Raw genomic sequence first — 21,380 nt, forward strand, 5'->3', positions numbered from 1 at the left:
AGGTCTATAAAGTAACAAGCTAGATTTACATTATCCGTTACATCTTAAGACCTTTATTACAAACAAAACAGATAATAGATCATATGTTTTGTCTATATAATAGAACTAGAATAAAAATAGGATTTGTGTGTAAGGCATGAAAAGACTTCGAGATTCGACTCAGACTTCAGATGAAAGACTTGTGAACATCTCTGCCTCAGTATCTGCTAGATGGCTGTGACGGTTCTGGTGCGATGTGTGGGCGAAGTGCTGGGAGCTTATCCTTTAATAGCGATGTCTCACTTCATGAATATTAAAATAGTAATGAATGCACTGAAAAGCCCTCGCGCTACTCATATAGCCTACGTTTTGTGTCAGATATCAACGCAGAGAGAGAGAGTATAAAGACAGTAGAGCCGCATGATTAATCTTTAAAAGATCTCGATTCAAACACCCACGCGATCTTATTCCTAAATGAAAAAAACTTCACACCGGAACATTCAAATCTGTTTGCGCTGTCGCTGACCCAGAGAGAGCAGTTGTCAATATGAAACAGCTTTACTTTCACAGTCTTTTCAACCACACAGTAGGGCTGTCCCCGACTATGGATTTTCATAGTCGAATCAGAATCGTCAAGTCTTGCCTATAGTCGACTAATAGTCGAATCATGTGTATGGGGGTGGGGCTGGGGGCGGGGCTTTAACGTTTCAAAGCCGCGATGTACAGAAAATCACACAAAGATATAGAAGAAAATGTATAAAAACATTTTTGATCAATAAAACTAAGAAATAACATAAATAACTCCAGAAAGGCCACACTGCAGATTTGCATTTCACATGCAAATCAAATTAAATCGGCTAAATTACCTATGCGAGCAGGCCAGCCTACAGCACAACATCGATGCACCGAAAAAATAAACAATTAATTTACTAAATTAAATTAGAACAGAATATACCTTTCTAATAGGCTAAATAAAAATACAAAACGAAATAAATCAGAATCAAGTCACAGGATGAGGAGCAAATGTGTGCAAAATGCCTAAAGTGCAGGGGAACATATATTCAAAACACAAGCCACAAATAGTTAGATTAGATAACCCTGACAGATTAATAAATAAAATAAAAATAAAGAAATTATTAAAATAACGATAGTAGCCAGAATTTTCTACTTTGTCTTTTTAACTGCAGAAACAACAATAAATGCTAAACTGGAGAGGCAGTCTTTTTAGCTAAAAATGTTCACAGCATCCAAAAATAAAATTAGAACCGGCTGAAAAGTTTTGAAATCACTTGTACCTGATCGAGAGAACAAATCCTGAAAGTCTTTCACTCTGTCTGTCCGTTGGAGTCTTTTCAAATTGTGCGCGCGGATAAAATACATTCTAACGTGAAACCAGGGGCGTCACTAGGCCCTTTTTAGGGGGGCTTCAGCCCCCCTAAACTTCTGCCCAGCCCCCCTAAAAAATATTTGATTAATATATTTTTTATCGCTTCAGTCCCCTTTAAAAAAACTCATTTGAAACGGCGGCAAGCTGCGTCAAGTTTCGGCTCCTCCCCTTATCTGAGTCTGCTTGGATTTAGCGCATTTTTCAATCTGCAGGGGCGCCGAGCAGAGCGAGGTGTGTCGTGAGTGCATTTATTGATAGATTGCTATGATATTACATCTGCATCGGTGCAGTTCTTTGTCATTTATGCATTGCAGTTTACATAATGTAATGTTACTGGAGCATTGGGAGCAACACGGGACGGTTCGGTTTCTCTTCCAATACCAATACGTTTCGCTGCGTTCACCTTCAGCCCTTATCAGTGTGATAGTTGTTTTTTTCTACAAAACAAAAATGAAGCGATTAACACCCATGAAAACATACTTTAGAAAACGATCATGATTTATTTTAATTTACTTTTTAAACTTTAAAACATATTATTTTGTATTTCGTTATTACATTATGCTGCCATGCACAGAAATGATTAAAGACACACATCATTGTCTGAAAGCACTAGATGGCCTTGAGAGAGAAACATCATGTGGAGTTATTTGGTTTTGTATTAATGAATATAGTTTTGTATTAAGTAATAATGAATCAGTAGAAGTGTATAGCCTACATATATTAGAGTAAGAGTAGAGTAAAGGGATTTGTGCTTTTCTTTTAAGCACTTGATTTATAGAAGTGGCAAATTGATAATTCATGTTGTTATTTTTAATAAATAGAAATAAATATAGAACAGATTAATCATATTGCCAATAGACAGTTACATTAATACACGTTTAGCTGGTTAGTTAAATGATTTGAAATTAAATAGATTTTCACGGGGTGACTTGATGAATAACCAACCGTATTGTTGATAACAAAGGCTAAAAAGCTTAAAAAATAAAATAAATAATTTATATTTCATTGTAGATGGACTTAGTTACCTAGCTTTCCTGGTAGCTTTGTCTGAGAAAATGATTCATAAATCAACCTATCAGTTGACCCTATGTTTACTTTCTTCACTGACAGACAAAAATTAAAAGCCTGTATCAGTCAAAGCTCAGCTTTAGGAGGGGAAAAGACAGAGCAAGATAAAAACAAAGAGAAAAAGAGTGTGATGCTGATGAGGTGAGAAAAAAACAGCTGCCCGCACATGGTTTTAAAGCTATTGTCATCCAATTTTTTTGGCCTTCAAAACATCTTAAAATGCTCATATGTAGATCAGAGAAATCAAAATTTTCTCGGGGGAGCATGCCCCCGAACCCCCCTAACTACCTCACATTCGGTACCTCAGTGATTATAAAACCGTGCCATATGCATGTTACTGGATGAATGAATGAAACTACTTAATAATGAGCATTAGACCATAAACTAACCTTTTTTTTTTTTTTTTTTTTACATCATACCCTCATTGGGGGCTGAGCCCCCCTAAAATGAAAATCCTAGAATCGCCCCTGCGTGAAACCCAGTCTATGCGTGAAACATGTTAACGTTGGCCGGCAGAAGTGCGATCATGGTTTTCCTGATGCTAAATCCAGCCTTGGAGAATATCCTTTCTGATGGTGTACATCCACACTTTAGATTTTCTTATCCCAGACATTGTTAAAGATTTAAATCCTTGCAGCGAAGACGCTCCTCTGTCGGTCACGGATTGAAAGTGAAACTTAAATCTGTCACGGGGTGTTTGGATTTATTCACGCACGTTAAAAAATATTTATTAAAAGCTTCTTTCTTTGCACATTTTTATATAGGCCTACAGCATTATCATAATAGGCTGAATATTAACGTATTGACATAAAAGCTAGTTTTATGTGAAATCAGACATTGAGCGCCCTCATATAGCCAAAGTGGCATGATCCTCGTTTCATAACACCTCTGCGAAGATTCGACCGTGAGATTGGTAGTCGAATCAGGCTCCTCCTATCGAAGCATCGAATCTTCGACTATTCGGGGTCACCCCTACCACACAGTATCAATATTTCTGTGTTACAAATATTCAAATGATCACAGAAGTACTGAGATAAAAGTTTATAGTTTGAGAATAAACACTGATGTCTACGGTAGCAACCAAAATAGAGTCAATCATCTTTTGAAAGTCGCTTCAAATATCGAGTGTATCAATTACACCTGATGCTTCAAAACATTCATAAAGACGACTGTTAAAGCTGCAGTCCGTAACTTTTTTGTGTTCAGAATTTACAAAATGTATATAATAAGCGAGCCGAGTACACCATGAATGCCTTTTTTCAAACCGTGGTTTTGTCTTATCCTGAATCACTACGGTAATCCTGTAATAAGCCTTTATACTCTGACTACTTTACACCGGTCGGGTTGCACCGCTGCGGAGGAGCACAGTGCCTGCGTGGCTCGCCATAGACATAAACAGAGAGAAGTAGCTCCGGCTACAATGTTCTTCCTCAAGACACATGCAGTTCTGTTTATTAACCGCTAGAGCGCTGATTCATCCAGTAATGAAACAAGTGAAGTCCTTATGAATCAATCAATCAAAACCGATTTTAGCCCTCTGGGGTCTAAGGTGTTTTTGGGGTCCTTGAGATGTTTTGACATGCCCTGACATTTGTGCTTTTTTCAGTTGCTTATAAACATATTAATGGCAAAGGTGTAATTACACTATATTTAGCACAAACAGGGCTACCATAATATGTGAGCAACATGTATGTACATGTTTGTATTTTTGAGAGAATAATGTTTATGCATGGTTATTGAAAAAACTAAAAACTAAAGTTTCTGAAATAAGGCCACAAAACACATACTAAATGTGACCCTGGACCACAAAATCAGTCTTATGTGTATTTTTTTTTAAATTGAGATTTATACATCATCTGAAAGCTGAATACATAATCTTTCCATTGATATTAGGTTTGTTAGGATATGACAATATTTGGCCAAGATACAACTATTTGAAAATCTGGAAACTGAGGGTGCAGAAAAATCAAAATTTTGAGAAAATCGCCTTTAAAGTTGTCCATTTCTATAGGCGATTGTGCTTCATCCACTCACAAATTTTTTTTTTTAATATATTTAAGGTGGGAAATTTACTAAATATCTTCATGGATCATGATCTTTACTTAATATCCTGATGATTTTTGGCATAAAAGAAAAATCGATAATTTTTACCCATACAATGTTTTGTTGGCTATTGCCACAAATATACCCGTGCTACTTAAGACTGGTTTTGTGATCCAGGGTCACAAATATGTGTCCACAAGACTTTTGAATAATGCATTTTGTCGCCTAGAGTTTTTTCTTCAAAATGATGTGAAAATCATCCTGCCTAATCATTCACATAAAACAATACATTGATTTAAATTTTGTAAGACACTTTTTGTTTGGAAAGGCAATATGCGCAGGGGTGTCAACGATCCTACACCATCATGAATAATAAGTAGTTCACACCTGAGGAGACAATGGGGCCCGCATAATGGGGCTGCATACATAATGAGCCTTTCATTCAGGTGTGTGACTGAGCCACAAGAAAGAATGCAAGGACAATATATATATATATATATATATGTATATAATAGATTCACAGTTGTTGTGCTTGCAAATTGTGCTTGCAAATTGTATAAAATCCAAGGTAAACATTTCTTGTAATTGTGCAGTTAATTGTTCTCATACTGTATTTTCAGAAAGTTTTGGAATTTATTCTCTACCCAAATGTGTCACTAATAAAACGCAATAAAAATAATTTAAAGAGAAGGCTTATATTGACCTTTTAAGATTTTGTTTACGTCTATCCTTGTATATATATATATATATATATTATTTTTTTTGCTATTTTATTAATTGTATAAACTTTTATACAATTAATAAAATAGCAAAAAAAATTATATATATATATATATATATATATATATATATATATATATATATATATATATATATATATATATATATATAATTTATTCTCTACCCAAATGTGTCACTAATAAAACGCAATAAAAATAATTTAAAGAGAAGGCTTATATTGACCTTTTAAGATTTTGTTTACGTCTATCCTTGTATATATATATATATGTATATATATATATATATATATATATATATATATATATATATATATATATATATATATATATATATATATAATTTTTTTTGCTATTTTATTAATTGTATAAAAGTTTATACAATTACAACAACAATTAAAATGTTAACAATATTTCCAGTATAATCTTTCTTTGTAAAAACTAAAGTATACATTTGATCATATTTATTTCAAAGTTAAGGATTCATTAGTTTGAATATAGCCTACATTGGAACAAACACTATAATAACATCTTAGTTGATGACTTTTTTTTTTGACAAAAAAAAAAAAAATATATATATATATATATATATATATATATATATATATATATATATATATATATATATATATATATATATATATAACATATGAGCATAAATTGGCAACATTATAAGCTTATTTGATGTGGCAGTATTTTACAGTAAAAACTTTATAATCTATCCGATTATTGTAGTCGATTTTTACTCATCTCAGTATAGCAATAGAGTTTGGTGAAAGCTGTTCATTCATTCACACACAAAAACGCGATTCATTTTTAAACAGTAGGCCTATTTGTGCAAGCTGTAGTAGCTACACAACAGCGCGCATCTGTGCGTTCATTCATTCACACAGCGTACAGACACTATTGCGATTAGAACAAAGCAAATATAGAACTGACCTATTCCTGGATCCGTTGCTCCTCGAAATGAAACACACACACACACACACACAAACACACACACACACACACACACACACACACACACACACACACACACACACACACACACACACACACACACACACACACACACACACACACACACACTCACAAACTTACTCTTTTTCACACACACACACACACACACACACACACACACACACACACACACACACACACACACACACACACACACACACACACACACACACACACACACACACACACACACACATCCAGGTGTTTATAACATTATAGTCCAGTTTTGAAATGGGGAAAAGCACAAAGAGAGAGAGAGATTTGATATGTAAAGTGCTAAATAAAGTTGACCAGACTTGACTATTAAAACCAAATTCACTGAGTTGGAGAAAACATGTCGCTGCTTCCTACATCTGATGAAAAATAGCCAATTTTATTGTATAGTAATAATTCAAGTATATTTCATAATTTAAAAAAAAAAAAAAATATATATTTGGCCAAATTATTTCTTAAAAAAATAAAATAATAAATTCATAATTTCTTCAGTATTTCTAGTTAGAAACTGCCTTTACGGTTCCCATATCATAGTAGTGTTTAATTCAAAAGGGTCAAACAGTTCTCGTTGTGTTTATAACTGGTTAGAGCGGCCAGCACGAGCAAGTTCATCATTTAATCACTGTTTGTCACACATTTGGAGTATGGTCGTGGTGAATCTCATATACTGCAGTATAGCTATTCCAGCGCTTAATATGGTGGAATTATTGTCCCATCAGAGAAGTCCCGTTGCTTATAATAAGAGCACATGTAAACACTGCAGTGCACTGATACTCTGAGCTCACCCGCTGCACACTGCCGACACACTGCTTCTGTGCGCTCTCTTTCACAAACTATGAAAACAGTTTTAAAAATCAGGGTAACTATTAACAAGAGGAGATTTGTCTGTGTAAAATGTATTTGGTTTTAAAATGTAGGTACGTTAAAGTTTCAACAAATTAAAATACTCAAAGTTCAGCAGAACTTGTATCAAATGAGAGAGATCTCTTATCAGTTTATATTAAATGGTTGTGTAATTATTCAGCAGATTTAACAAGCTTTTGTTGTGAGTTCTGATGTCACAGTCTCAGATATCTTCAGTGTTTCTGTGTGTGTTTGTAGATTACAGCGCTGTGATGTGACAGAAGAAGGCTGTGGTTATCTGGCTTCAGCTCTGTGTTCAAACCCCTCACACCTGAGAGAGCTGGATCTGAGCGACAATCACCTGAGAGACGCAGGACTCAAGATGCTCTCTGATCTACTGAAGGATCCAAACTGCACACTGAACAAACTCGAGTATGTTGAGCAATAAGATTCATCTCATCCTGTGAATATATGTATGTGTATTTCAGTCTTACCATATCCAAGTGTACAGGGGAGTGAAATATCCAAAGGCTCTGTAGTAGAGCTGCGTGGAGGAAAAGATTTACAAAAAACTTTACACAGTACGAGAGCACTGAGAAGAGTATGCTGTCATTACTAGGGTTGGGAACTGAGAATCTGTTCTTATCCAGAATCGTTAGTGTTTTTGAAAAAATACCGGAACCGTGGGAAATTCCTAAGTTTCGGTTCCGAAAACGGTTCTGGTGCGATGTGTGGGCGAAGTGCTGGGAGCTTATCCTTTAATAGCGATGTCTCACCTCATGAATATTAAAATAGTAATGAATGCACTGAAAAGCCCTCGCGCTGCTCATATAGCCTTCGTTTTGCGTCAAATATCAACGCAGAGAGAAAGAGTATAAAGACAGTAGAGCTGCATGATTCATCTTTAAAAGATCTCGATTCAAACACCCACGCGATCTTATTCCTAAATGAAAAAAACGTAACACCGGAACATTCAAATCTGTTTGCGCTGTCGCTGACCCAGAGAGTGCAGTTGTCAATATGAAACAGCTTTACTTTCACAGTCTTTTCAACCACACAGTATCGATATTTCTGTGTTACAAATATTCAAATGATCACAGAAGTACTGAGATAAAAGTTTATATGAGTATAAACACTGATGTCTACGGTAGCAACCAAAATAGAGTAAATCACCTTTTGAAAGTCGCTTCAAATATCGAGTGTATCAATTACACCTGATGCTTCAAAACATTCATAAAGATGACTGTTAAAGCTACACACACACACACACACACTTTCACTCTCTCTTTCTATCTCTCTCTCTCTCTCTCTCTCTCTCTCTCTCTCTCTCTCTCTCTCTCTCACACACTCACTCTCTCTCTCACACACACACACACACACACACACACACTCTCACTTTCTCTCTCTCTCTCTCTCTCTCTCTCTCACACACACACACACACACACACACACACACACATACTCAGGTCAGGTCAGGATAATCATATTTTCTGTCTACAATAACTTTTTTTTAACTTTCAGAGTTTTCTGTTAAAGCGGTGTCATGTTAGCGGCATTAAGTTAATAACTAATGATCGTTGCGACGGAAGTGAATCAATCAAAACTAACTTTAGCTGGACAATAACTTTATTCTAGAGCTGCTATAAAGCCAAAACAATCTCTGTTACTTTAATTTCCTATTATCAATGTAAAGCCGCTTTGGAACAATATACATTGTTAACCCTCTGGAGTCTGAGCGGTTTTCTGGGCCCTGGAGGTGTTCTGACATGCTCTGACATTTGTGCTTTTTTCAGTTATTTATAAACATGTTAATGGCAAAGGTGTAAATTCACTCTATATAGCACAAACAGGGCTACCAAAATATGTGATCACCATGCATGTATATTTTTGAATTTTTAAGAGAATAATGTTTATGCGTGGTTATTGAAAAAAATAAATAAATGAAAGTTGCTGAAATAAGACCACAAAACTCATAATAAATATGTGTCAATAAGACTTTTGACTAATGGATATTGTCGCTTCGAGTTCTGGCTTCAAAATTATGTGAAAATAGTCTTGCTTTATCGTTCACATAAAACAATACATTGATTTAAATTGATGTAAAACAGGTTTTGCTTGGAAAGCCAATATGCGAGGGGGGCGTGAACGAGGAGTGGTTTACACCTGAGAATACAATGTCCCACCCACACTGCATAATTAGCCATTCATTCAGGTGTGACACTGACTGAGCCACAATGCAAGGACAAAAGATATATTTAGAAGAAGACTTATATTGACCATTTAAGATTTTGCTTACATCTATCTTGTAAATATGTTTTGCTATTTTATTAAAAAGGTTACAATTACAACAATAATTACAATTTCAACAATATTTCAAGTGTACTCTTTCTTTGTAAAAAAAAATGTATTATAGGCCTACATTTTATCATATGTATTCATTAGTTTGAATATAGCCAACATTGGAACAGCTAACATCTTAGTTGATGACTTTATTTTTGACAAAAATTTTATTTTATATATATAGAAATTTCTAAACAAAAGCTTATTTGATGTGGCAGTATATTCTACAGTAAAAACTGTACCCAAATCTAGTCAACAAAATGTTGTCTTTCATATTTCGCCTGACTGTAACGTTGTTTTTATGAAATATTAGGGCATATAAATGTTAATTTGCAGTTTAATACGTTGCTTATACAAATAGCCTACATTTTATTTCAACATATTTCAGTCGATTTTTACTCATCTCAGTATAGCAATACAGTTTGCTAAAACATCATCATTCATTCACACACGCGATTTAAATTTAAACTGTCTTTTTGCGAGCTGTGGTAAACAGCGCGCATCTCTGCCGTTCATTCATTCATAAACAGAAACCCGATTCACGTGAGAAGGAAAAAAAAAGTTACTACTGTATTCCTCAGCTCGCTCCTCGATATACCCGCACTTCTGAGGTACATTTTCCATTATTATTATTCCTCACAGCGCTGCGAGACGGTGTAAACAAGTAATGATCTGAATAAACTTGTGTTTTCTCGAGCTGATATGGGGGCGTTCACAGGGGATTGCCTCAGAATAGCGCGCGCTCTCCGTGGGCGTGTCACATTACATTTGAATGAGCTGTAATGAGCTCGACTGGAATCGCTCTCTTTTAATACAGATTTCACAAGATGAGAATATTTGTTTTTTATATAAATTACTTCATTTAAAAGAAGAGAATTCAAGCTTCATGCCTGTGTGTCTGTATGCCTGTTTGACTGAGTATTCGCTGAGTTACAGTTCATTTTCGGACGCGTTTCAGAATGGACTTCACTGACAGAGAGAAAGCAGAACTCACATCATGTTTATTTTTCTTTATTTGGCAAAAAGCACAACACGTTGTTTTTATTGTGAGTATACACACAAAAAAAAAAAAACACACTTAACAGGATCGATTGATGTATGAAACTTGTTTGTAAGATCAACGTCAACAGAGTATTTTGAGTCTCTTTTGAACTGATAAGAAAAAAAGCGAGCTGGTATCGCCGGCGATACCGCCGACCCCAGGTGGTTAACTTAATTTCCATATTTAATTTATTTTTTAATTCAATTACATATCATTAAAAAATTAAGATATTTAATATATTTGGCCATATTATTTCTTAAAAAAAAAAAAAAATCATAATTTCTTCAGTATTTCTAGTTAGAAACTGCCTTTACGGTTCCCATATCATAGTAGTGTTTAATTCAAAAGGGTCAAACAGTTCTCGTTGTGTTTATCACTGGTTAGAGCGGCCGACACGAGCAAGTTCATCATTTAATCCCTGTTTGTCACACATTTGGAGTATGGTCATGGTGAATCTCATGATCTGCAGTATAGCTATACCAGCGCTTAATACGGTGGAATTATTGGCTCATCAGAGAAGTCCCGTTGCTTATATAAGAGCACATGTAAACACTGCAGTGCACTGATACTCTGAGCTCACCCGCTGCACACTGCCGACACGCTGCTTCTCTGCGCTCTCTTTCACAAACTATGAAAACCGTTTTAAAATCAGGGTAACTATTAACAAGAGGATATTTGTCTCTGTAAAATGTATTTGGCTTTAAAATGTAGGTAAGTTAAAGTTTCAACAAACTAAAATACTCAAAGTTCAGCAGAACTTGTATGAAATGAGAGATCTCTTATCAGTTTATATTAAATGGTTGTGTAATTATTCAACAAATTTAACAAGCTTTTGTTGTGAGTTCTGATGTCACAGTCTCAGATATCTTCATTGTTTCTGTCTGTGTTTGTAGATTACGGTACTGTGATGTGACAGGAGAAGGCTGTGGTTATCTGGCTTCAGCTCTGTGTTCAAACCCCTCACACCTGAGAGAGCTGGATCTGAGCTGGAATCACCTGGGAGACGCAGGACTCAAGATACTCTCTGATCTACTGAAGGATCCAAACTGCACACTGAACAAACTCAAGTATGTTGAGCAATAAGATTCATCTCATCCTGTGAATATATGTATGTGTATTTCAGTCTTACCATATCCAAGTGTACAGGGGAGTGAAATGTCCAAAGGCTCTGTAGTAGAGCTGCGTGGAGGAAAAGATTTACAAAAAACTTTACACAGTACGAGAGCGCTGAGAAGAGTATGCTGTCATTACTAGGGTTGGGAACCGAGAATCTGTTCTTATCCAGAACCGTTAGTGTTTTTGAAAAAATACCGGAACCGTGGGAAATTCCTAAGTTTCGGTTCTGAAAACGGTTCTGGTGCGATGTGTGGGCGAAGTGCTGGAAGCTTATCCTTTAATAGTGATGTCTCACCTCATGAATATTAAAATAGTAATGAATGCACTGAAAAGCCCTCGCGCTACTCATATAGCCTACTTTTTGCGTCAGATATCAACGCAGAGAGATATGGCGTTATATGTGTGCCTCAATCCTGAGCGAGTAATTGTAAGTTTTGAGCACAGAGAACTATATTTTGCAAGCACATTACATTATATTTTGAACAGAAATTAACAATCGCAAAAAAAAAAATTCGTTTGAGCACAGAAAAAACGATTCCGTGCTCAATAAATGTATTTGCTTGTTTGCTATTATACATATTAACGTGCAATAATAACACCTCGCACGCAGTTTACTCAGGTGCTCTCTCACAAACGTATTCTCTGCGCTCCTGTCAGGTCCCTCTCTCTCTCTCTCAACCTCTTAATTCTGTGCGCGCTCAACTCTTGACACACACGCTCGCTCAACTTGCAACAGCGTTACAAGTGTGCCACAAAATCAACCAATCGGAAAATTAAAGGTCAATTGTGATTGGCTGTTGGTCTCCAATCAGATCGCTAGTAGAACCAAAGCCCATCTTGTAGAACTATCCATAGATATCCATATATATATGCATATCCATATATAATCCAATATTATATGGTATCTATGGAACTATCTACAGCAGGGGTGCCCAACCCTGCTCCTGCCGATCGACTGTCCTGCACAGTTTATCTCCAACCCTAATCAAACACACCTGAAGCAACCAATTAACGTCTTCAGGATCGCTTGAAAATGAAAGGCAGGTGTGTTTGATTAGGGTTGGAGATGAACTGTGCAGGACAGTCGATCGGCAGGAGCAGGGTTGGGCACCTCTGATCTACAGCATCCCGGAAGCTTACTGGAAAAAAAAAATCGAAAAAAATAACTGACTACAGCGAGACTAATGGATTAAAACACATTTTGGTAAGTTTTTTTTTTATTATTATTAACTTAAAAGTGCCTTGTTAGTTTTGTGTATTATAAATTATAATACACAAAAATAATAATTAAAATAATAATTATAATGGTGGTTTTCTTTAGATCACAGACATTACAGACATTAGCCTAGTAGTTGGAGGGCAAATTTTGTTTAACTGTTCGGAAAATGTCAGTTTTAAGAGTGAGGTCATTGTGTGAGGTGATTGACAGCTATATGTGACAGAGAAATATTATGACACTCCTCCAGAGATTCAGCTTATAATTTATAATGCTGTTGCATTGTTTAACTTACAATATTATATCTACTATTGTGACTAAAGTGGTGTGACATTTAGGTGTTGCTGTTCTGATGACATTGTCTGCGGCTGTGCTAGCGTTAGAATGCTTGAAAAGGATAAGTCAAACTAACTTAAGTCACAATAGGAGATATAATATTGTAAGTTAAACAACACAACAGCATTATAATACACAAAACTAACAAGGCACTTTTAAGTTAATAATAAAAAAAATACTTACCAAAATGTGTTTTAATCCATTAGTCTCGCTGTAGTCAGTTATTTTTTTCGATTTTTTTTTTTTCAGTAAGCTTCCGGGATGCTGTAGATAGTTCCATAGATATCATATAATAAAGGATTATATATGGATATGGATATATATATATGGATATCTATGGATAGTTCTATAAGACGGGCTTTGGTTCTACTAGCGATTTGATTGGAGACCAACAGCCAATCACAATTGACCTTTAATTTTCCGATTGGTTGATTTTGTGGCACACTTGTAACGCTGTTGCAAGTTGAGCGAGCGTGTGTGTCAAGAGTTGAGCGCGCACAGAATTAAGAGGTTGAGAGAGAGAGAGAGGGACCTGACAGGAGCGCAGAGAATAAGTTTGTGAGAGAGCACCTGAGTAAACTGCGTGCGAGGTGTTATTATTGCACGTTAATATGGATAATAGCAAACAAGCAAATACATTTATTGAGCACGGAATCGTTTTTTCTTTGCTCAAACGAATTTTTTTTTTTGCGATTGTTAATTTCTGTTCAAAATATAATGTAATGTGCTTGCAAAATATAGTTCTCTGTGCTCAAAACTTACAATTACTCGCTCAGGATTGAGGCACACATATAACGCCATAGTGAGAGAGAGTATAAAGACAGTAGAGCTTGATTGATCTTTAAAAGATCTCGATTCAAACACCCACGCGATCTTATTTCTAAATGAAAAAAACTTCACACCGGAACATTCAAATCTGTTTGCGCTGTCTAAGGAAGTAAAATAATGACAAATGTTTTTGAAACAAAAAAGCTTTTAATGCATTGTATTTTCAGGGCTTGCATTTTTATGGGCTGAAATGCAACACGGTTGTATATTTAAGCTGTGAATATTTCAATTCAAAACATTTCACACACATTTTCATTATTAAAAATACAATAATCCATATTCACCTTTCAGATTTCACTTCCAAAATGTTCATTCTGTTTAAAAATACAACCTATAATATTCGACGGGCAATTTTTGGTCCATTTTATTTCGTTTTACAAATTCGTCTCCACAAATTCAGTGGTTCAAAATCGACAGAATATTCAACATTTGACATCCGGGAACGGCAGGAATATCTGTAGATTGCCGATTGATGATCTCCATAGCTCTTAGTCGGTCTCACCAGCAGGGGGTGCAAGCGGCTGTTGACGAAGAAAACTATAGAGCAACGGGTGAGAGAGTCATTCATTCGTTGAATTACAGAAATGGAGCAAGCAGTAGGCTATTTGTGATTATTATCAGGGTGATGAATTGTGATGATTATCATATGGAAAAGTTGATAAAGACACAAAAGCTGTGTTTACATTGAAGTCTTCACTGTTACTTTTGTACATGTAAGTTTTGCACAGCTTTCTCTGTCGTGACCGAGATAATGTTATTCCCCGATGCTGATGTACATATCAAACGTTAAATCTGAGGTAGTAGACATATATTTCTCTGGGTTGTTTAGTTTTCTTAACTTTATATTGCGGCGCTGAAAATACAATGCTTTAAAATGTAAGCAAAATGCAAGCAGGGTTAATGCAATGCATATTTTTTCAAGTAGTGCAGTTCAACAAGCTTTTTTGTTTCAAAAACATTTGTCATTATTTTACTTCCACAGCTGTCGCTGACCCAGAGAGAGCAGTTGTCAATATGAAACAGCTTTACTTTCACAGTCTTTTCGAACCATACAGTATCGATATTTCTGTGTTACAAATATTCAAATGATCACAGAAGTACTGAGATAAAAGTTTATATGAGTATAAACACTGATGTCTACGGTAGCAACCAAAATAGAGTAAATCACCTTTTGAAAGTCGCTTCAAATGCTTCAAAACATTCATAAAGACGACTGTTAAAGCTGCAGTCCGTAACTTTTTTGTGTTCAGAATTTGCGAAGTGTATATAATAAGCGAGCTGAGTACATCATGAATGCCTTTTTTCAAACCGTGGTTTTGTCTTATCCTGAATCACTACGGTAATCCTGTAATAAGCGTTTATACTCTGACTACTTTACACCAGTCGGGTTGCACCGCTGCGGAGGAGCACAGTGCCTGCGTGACTCGCCATAGACATAAACAGAGAGAAGTAGCTCCGGCTACAATGTTCTTCCTCAAGACGCATGCAGTTCTGTTTATTAACCGCTAGAGCGCTGATTCATCCAGTAATGACATACCTATGTATAAATGTATAGGATAACGCAATGTAAGTCGCTTTGGATAAAAGCGTCTGCCAAATGCATAAATGTAAATGTAAATGTAATGAAACAAGTGAAGTCCTTATGAATCAATCATTAAAACCGATTTAAAAAATATTCTGTTTCACCTGTCTGGATCTTACAAGTGTGTTCAAGCATATTCTACCCTTTCTCACTCACAGACACACACTCTCTCTCTCTCTCTCTCTCTCTCTCTCTCTCTCTCTCTCTCTCTCTCTCTCTCTCTCTCTCTCTCTCTCTCTCTCTCTCTCACACACACACACACACACACACACACACACACACACACACACACACACACACACTCTCTCTCTTTCTCTCTCTCTCTCTCTCTCTCTCTCTCTCTCTCTCTCACACACACACACACTCAGGATAATCATATTTTCTGTCTACAAGAACTGTTTTTTAACTTTCAGAGTTTTCTGCTAAAGCGGTGTCGTGTTAGCGGCCCCTAAGTTAATAACTAATGATCGTTGCGACGGAAGTGAATCAATCAAAACTAACTTTAGCTGGACAATAACTTTATTCTAGAGCTGCTATAAAGCCAAAACAATCTCTGTTACTTTAATTTCCTATTATCAATGTAAAGCCGCTTTGGAACAATCTACATTGTTAAAAGCGCTATATAAATGAAGATGACTTGACTTGACTACACCTGTTGATGTTAGCCTTACTTTGACTGAGCTAACGACTGTTAGCTAAATATTTAATGTAGAACATTCTGTGTAGTTTATTATAAAACATTCTGTGTAGGCCTACCATGAAAACGAGTCCACTTTTCTGTCAGCAATGTATGACAAGTAGTGCTGTCAACCTTGACGCATGCGATTCATTTTTGTCCAGCTTAACGCGTTAAAATATTTAACGCAATTAATGCAGCATCCATTTTTTCTGTCACTCTTTAGCTAGCATTATATGAGCATGCTCTTATTCATGCAAATGCTTTTAAACCATTCATGCGCGACAAGACAAAAGCGCTGTCAGTGAATGTCCTCCTGACACACGCAACACACAGACAAACACGCACACACACACACACACACACACACACACACACACACACACACACACACACACACACACACACACACACACACACACCCAGAAAGACGTGCGCCAGTACTGAGTTCTCTTTCGTGCTTGAATGAACAATAATACACACATTTATGCCAAAATGTCCGTTTTGTCGAGTATCCTCACAAGAACAGTCTTAAATGAGTTAAATAAAATCTTAAATGAAAGTAAAGAGTAGTGAGAGAATGAGACGCGTGAGATTTCTGTCAGCAGCGGCAGATCTTAAAGGGACAGCAGCCTCTAATTCTGTCTGTCAGTAAAGTTAACCAAAGAACAAAGGGAACAGAGAAAATCACTCTCTGATCTTGACTAAAGAAAGCTTGTAGCTTTAATAAGGAATGATCTATATTTAATTAAGAATTAAGAATTAATACGGTGGAATTATTGGCCCATCAGAGAAGCCCCGTTGCTTATAATAAGAGCAGATGTAAACACTGCCGACACGCTGCTTCTCTGAGCTCTCTTTCACAAACTATGAAAAAGTTAAAAAAATCAGGGTAACTATTAACAAGAGGAGATTTGTCTGTGTAAAAGGTATTTGGCTTTAAAATGTAGGTAAGTTACAGTTTCAACAAATTAAAATACTCAAAGCTCAGCAGAACTTGTATGAAATGAGAGATCTCTTATCAGTTTATATTAAATGGATGTGTAATTATTCAACAGATTTAACAAGCTTTTGTTGTGAGTTCTGATGTCACAGTCTCAGATATCTTCATTGTTTCTGTCTGTGTTTGTAGATTATGGGACTGTGATGTGACAGAAGAAGGCTGTGGTTATCTGGCTTCAGCTCTGTGTTCAAACCCCTCACACCTGAGAGTCCTGGATCTGAGCAGCAATCACCTGCGAGACTCGGGACTCAAGATACTCTCTGATCTACTAAAGGATCCAAACTATGCACTGAACAAACTGGATACTCTGCGGTAAGATTCATTCTGTGAATATATCAGGGGTGTGATTCTTCCAGACAAATACGGAAATCCGCCTTTTCCGACCTGAAAATGATGCTCTCGTAAATCATGCAAATCCGTTTTTTTTTTTTTTTTTTTTTTGGGTCACGCTCAAAGCACGGTTTGGGTATTGGTAAACATAATGACCGCTCACCTCTGTCAAAGTTTTTTGTGCCTCTGATTCATGTCTTCATGTCACTCCGCAAGTAGTCCATTAATTTGTCACGATGGAACTTCATTCTTTCAAAGCAGAGCTCCACCAAAGAGCCTGCACTCGCTGAGGAAGGTTATCTAAAGTGTGTGCTAAGAATTGTGCAATTGTGTATTTCAGTCTTACCATAGTCAAGTGTACAGGGGAGTGAAATGTCAAAAGGCTCTGTGGTAGAGCTGTGTGGAGGACAAGATTTACTGATTTACTTTGTTACAATATCAATCTCAAGGAGTAGGCCTTCTGATAAAGATAGTTCACACAAACATTTAAAATCTGTCATTATTTACTCTCCCTCACATCATCCAAACCTGCATGACTACCTTTATTCTGCTGAACACAAAAGAAGACACTCTTTTCAGTCAGTGGTCACCAAAACTTCAACATATCATCTTTTGTGTTCAGCAGAAGAAATCCATACAGGTTTGGAACGACATGAGAGTGAGTAAATGATGACAGAGTTTTAATTTTAGTGTAAACTGTCCCTTTAAGAAAGCGCAGGTTTTATTTGTCTCACAGTCAGTGGATTGCTTCTTTGGTGCTGGTTTGGTAAGAATAAAACCATGTTGTGCTTGGACTGACAGGTTTGTCATATTTCCTCTTTGAGTGACTGCACATGATCTACTGTACGGGTTTACATGGCATTTCTGATTGAGTTTTTAAGACCAAAATACTCCCATACAATTGAGGTGCTTCCATGTTTTGACACTGGATCTTCTTCTGCATCTTCATTGTCTTCACCATCAAGGGATCATTTTGACAAGCTAACACACGTTTGAGGTCTTTCACACACGGTTCTTTCATCTGTCTTCACTATTTCTTATAAACAAGCATTAGACAGGCGTCTTTGACCGCTGTGATCCTCGCTGTTTTTTCACTCTTGCTCATGTGATATTGCTTAATTAGCTTTATCTACAAAACACAGAAATCTGTTATGCATTTATATATTAATAAATAAACATATTTATAATGGCTTTATTCTAATTAATGTCCTCATTAAGTAAATGTGTGTTTTTATATTGTAAATCATGGCATATGACACGGGTATGTTTGCACACACACATATATCTGTGGTTAATGTTGTTTTGTTCTCTCTTCTTGTCTTCAGACACTAGTAATCTCACACTGGATCCAAACACAGCAGTCACTCTTCTCATTCTGTCTGAGGAGAACAGAAACATGACACACGTGTTTGAGGATCAGTCGTATCCTGATCATCCAGAGAGATTTGATGAGTGTCGTCCGGTTCTGTGTGGAGAGAGTCTGACTGGAGTCAGTCAATGAATATCAGTGACATATAAAGGAATCAGCAGGAAAGGAAGGAGACTCTGTACATTTGGATTGAACAAAATATCCTGGAGTTTGAACTGTGCCAGTGAATCTGTAATCAGAAGAGTAGGAGAGTTTCTGGACTGACTTTGTTCTTCTACAGCGTCTCTGACACACACACACACACACACACACACACACACACACACACACACACACACACATTCAACACAATCAGTTTATATAGTTTGTTCTTATTTTCCTCGCTGGTTGTAATACAGTCATGATTATTTACTCTTAATATGTTTAGATGTTTCTAAGGGAAAAGGAAGAAGTAATCTGCTGAAATGCTTCTTTTATCTTTTTGTTTTCTCTGCTTCTTCACATATTTGATGATTTCTGAGGTTAGTTTTATGAAAGAGCTTTACAGGGACCTGAGAAGAGCTTGTGCTGATAATCATTAAATCATCATTAGCCAGTTGTACAGTACATTCAATAGGTTGAATGACACGTCTGCCATAGCCTGACAGGGTTTGTATCGCTTTTACTGGCACTATGTAACTTCGGGGTTCGGGTAGTAACCAGAGCACAAAAAGAACTACAAAATTTGACTGCTTTACGGCATACGTCACTTCCCCCACCACTTCGTCAAATTTGGACGTGAGAGGCCAACCAGCGTTTGTTTTCGGCTTTCGTACGTATGTTTTTGTCATGGGGGTTGTTTACACCTGGCCACTTCATGCGTTTTCTCAGATCGGATAGCTATCCGATCGTGAAAAGTCCAGGTTTAAATGCCCTCCGAAACGCATTTGAGACGGATTTGAATCCGATCCCTCAAACCACTTCAGGAGGAGATCTGAGACGCATTCCAGACGAAACTGGACAAGTGTAAATGCATATGGTTTTTGAAACCACATATGTAAATTGTACTCCTCCCAAAAATGCTAAAAAAAATAAATAAATAAAAAACGTGTGAGAGCGTTGTATAGGCTATTATGTTATATCCAGATATGACGACGCGCTGGAACACGCATCACCGCAGATGAGCAACTGCATCAAGCCAACGTGCAAACTATCGCAAATCAAAGTGAAAGTAAGTCGCAGACGCTTATAACACAATCTTCATCATTAAAAGTAAAGAAACGAAATGATCTTACCAGGGCTGTTACTGCTCTCTCTTATTGCTGTCTTTGATTTAGAAATTTTAGCTGATGATCTATAAAATGCAGCTCATATCTGTTGCTTTCGGTGACGTGAACTCCATTAAATCTGCATAAAGCGCAAGAATTGAAGATCGAATTTAAATCCGTTTTGCAAAAATACATTTATGTGACCAGGTGTAAATGGAATCGTTTTGATAAATCAGATAGCTAGCTATGAATTAGTTTGCCAGCTGAACTCCGGTGTTGTGAGGTGTATTTATCACGTAGTCCTGAGGGATATCAGACGACGCTGTTGATTGATTCCTGCGATTATCATGAGAACAGCTTTCAATATCTCACATAATTATCATAAATAAGTCTAACGTAGAGGTTGTAAATAGTGTAAACGAGCACAATTTGCAAACTATTATGATAAATTGCAATAATCATGTCTAATGACATCATAACGGCCAATGTTATGAAATAATGCGACGTACATTTAACTTAAAGGTATAGCGGAGGATCTTTCCAAATTTTAGATAAGACCCGCCCTCTCCACTTTTTGAAAAGTTTGATTGATTCACCAGAATGATTGACAATTAGGAGGACCAATAGTTTAGACTACCCACTAGGAAGTAAAACATCCTCCGCTATACCTTTAATTGATGTTATCTGGCATTTTGTAATGTTTACATTCCAATAAAAACAACACAAATTAAATTATACAGTAGGCCTAGACTATAGACTATTTACTTGTGATTTAGCTGCAATCATGTAAAAATTTTATAATATAATTTATTTACGACAGTGCAAGTATTCCACAGCGACTCTAGGGGTCGCTGTTTGACAAAAACACAATTTCTACTTAGTGTGGCTTTAAGCCACAATTAAGCATTTATAAATGTCTTTGCATTTGTTTTTCAATCAAAAAAATGAAAATATGAAACAATAGATTGTTTATGCACTCTCAGGGGAAAAAAATGTAAAAGCCTTTTCATAAGATACATCTTTATACCATGTTTACCCTTTATTGATTCATATTAGTACTTTTGACAGCTTTTGTACCCTTTTCTATTTTTTTCTTTTTTTTTTCTGGCTAAACATTATTTAAGGCTATGCTATTGGTTAGGATATTGATATAGGAACTGTTGTTGCTAATAACGTTTTATGATGTTTCTCCATTTAAACCTATATAAAAGTTCATATCAGTAT

General features: G+C 36.3%; 1 protein-coding gene across 7 annotated transcripts in view; it reads left to right on the forward strand.

Annotated features, from left to right (window-relative positions):
* Positions 1 to 21,135, forward strand: part of LOC309491192 (NACHT, LRR and PYD domains-containing protein 12-like) — a 293,341-nt gene extending 272,206 nt beyond the window's left edge. For all 7 annotated transcript variants that reach the window (XM_082160625.1, XM_082160620.1, XM_082160622.1 and 4 more), the window contains 4 exons: positions 7,330 to 7,503; positions 11,347 to 11,520; positions 17,340 to 17,522; positions 18,866 to 21,135. In XM_082160625.1, the coding sequence (XP_082016751.1) occupies positions 7,330 to 7,503; positions 11,347 to 11,520; positions 17,340 to 17,522; positions 18,866 to 18,872 (538 nt within the window). In that variant the 3' untranslated portion in view covers positions 18,873 to 21,135. The remainder of the gene's footprint in view (positions 1 to 7,329; positions 7,504 to 11,346; positions 11,521 to 17,339; positions 17,523 to 18,865) is intronic.
* The last annotated feature ends 245 nt before the right edge of the window (positions 21,136 to 21,380 follow it).

This window comes from Leuciscus leuciscus (assembly GCF_965113295.1).
Source record: "Leuciscus leuciscus genome assembly, chromosome: 25".
NCBI lineage: Eukaryota > Metazoa > Chordata > Actinopteri > Cypriniformes > Leuciscidae > Leuciscus > Leuciscus leuciscus.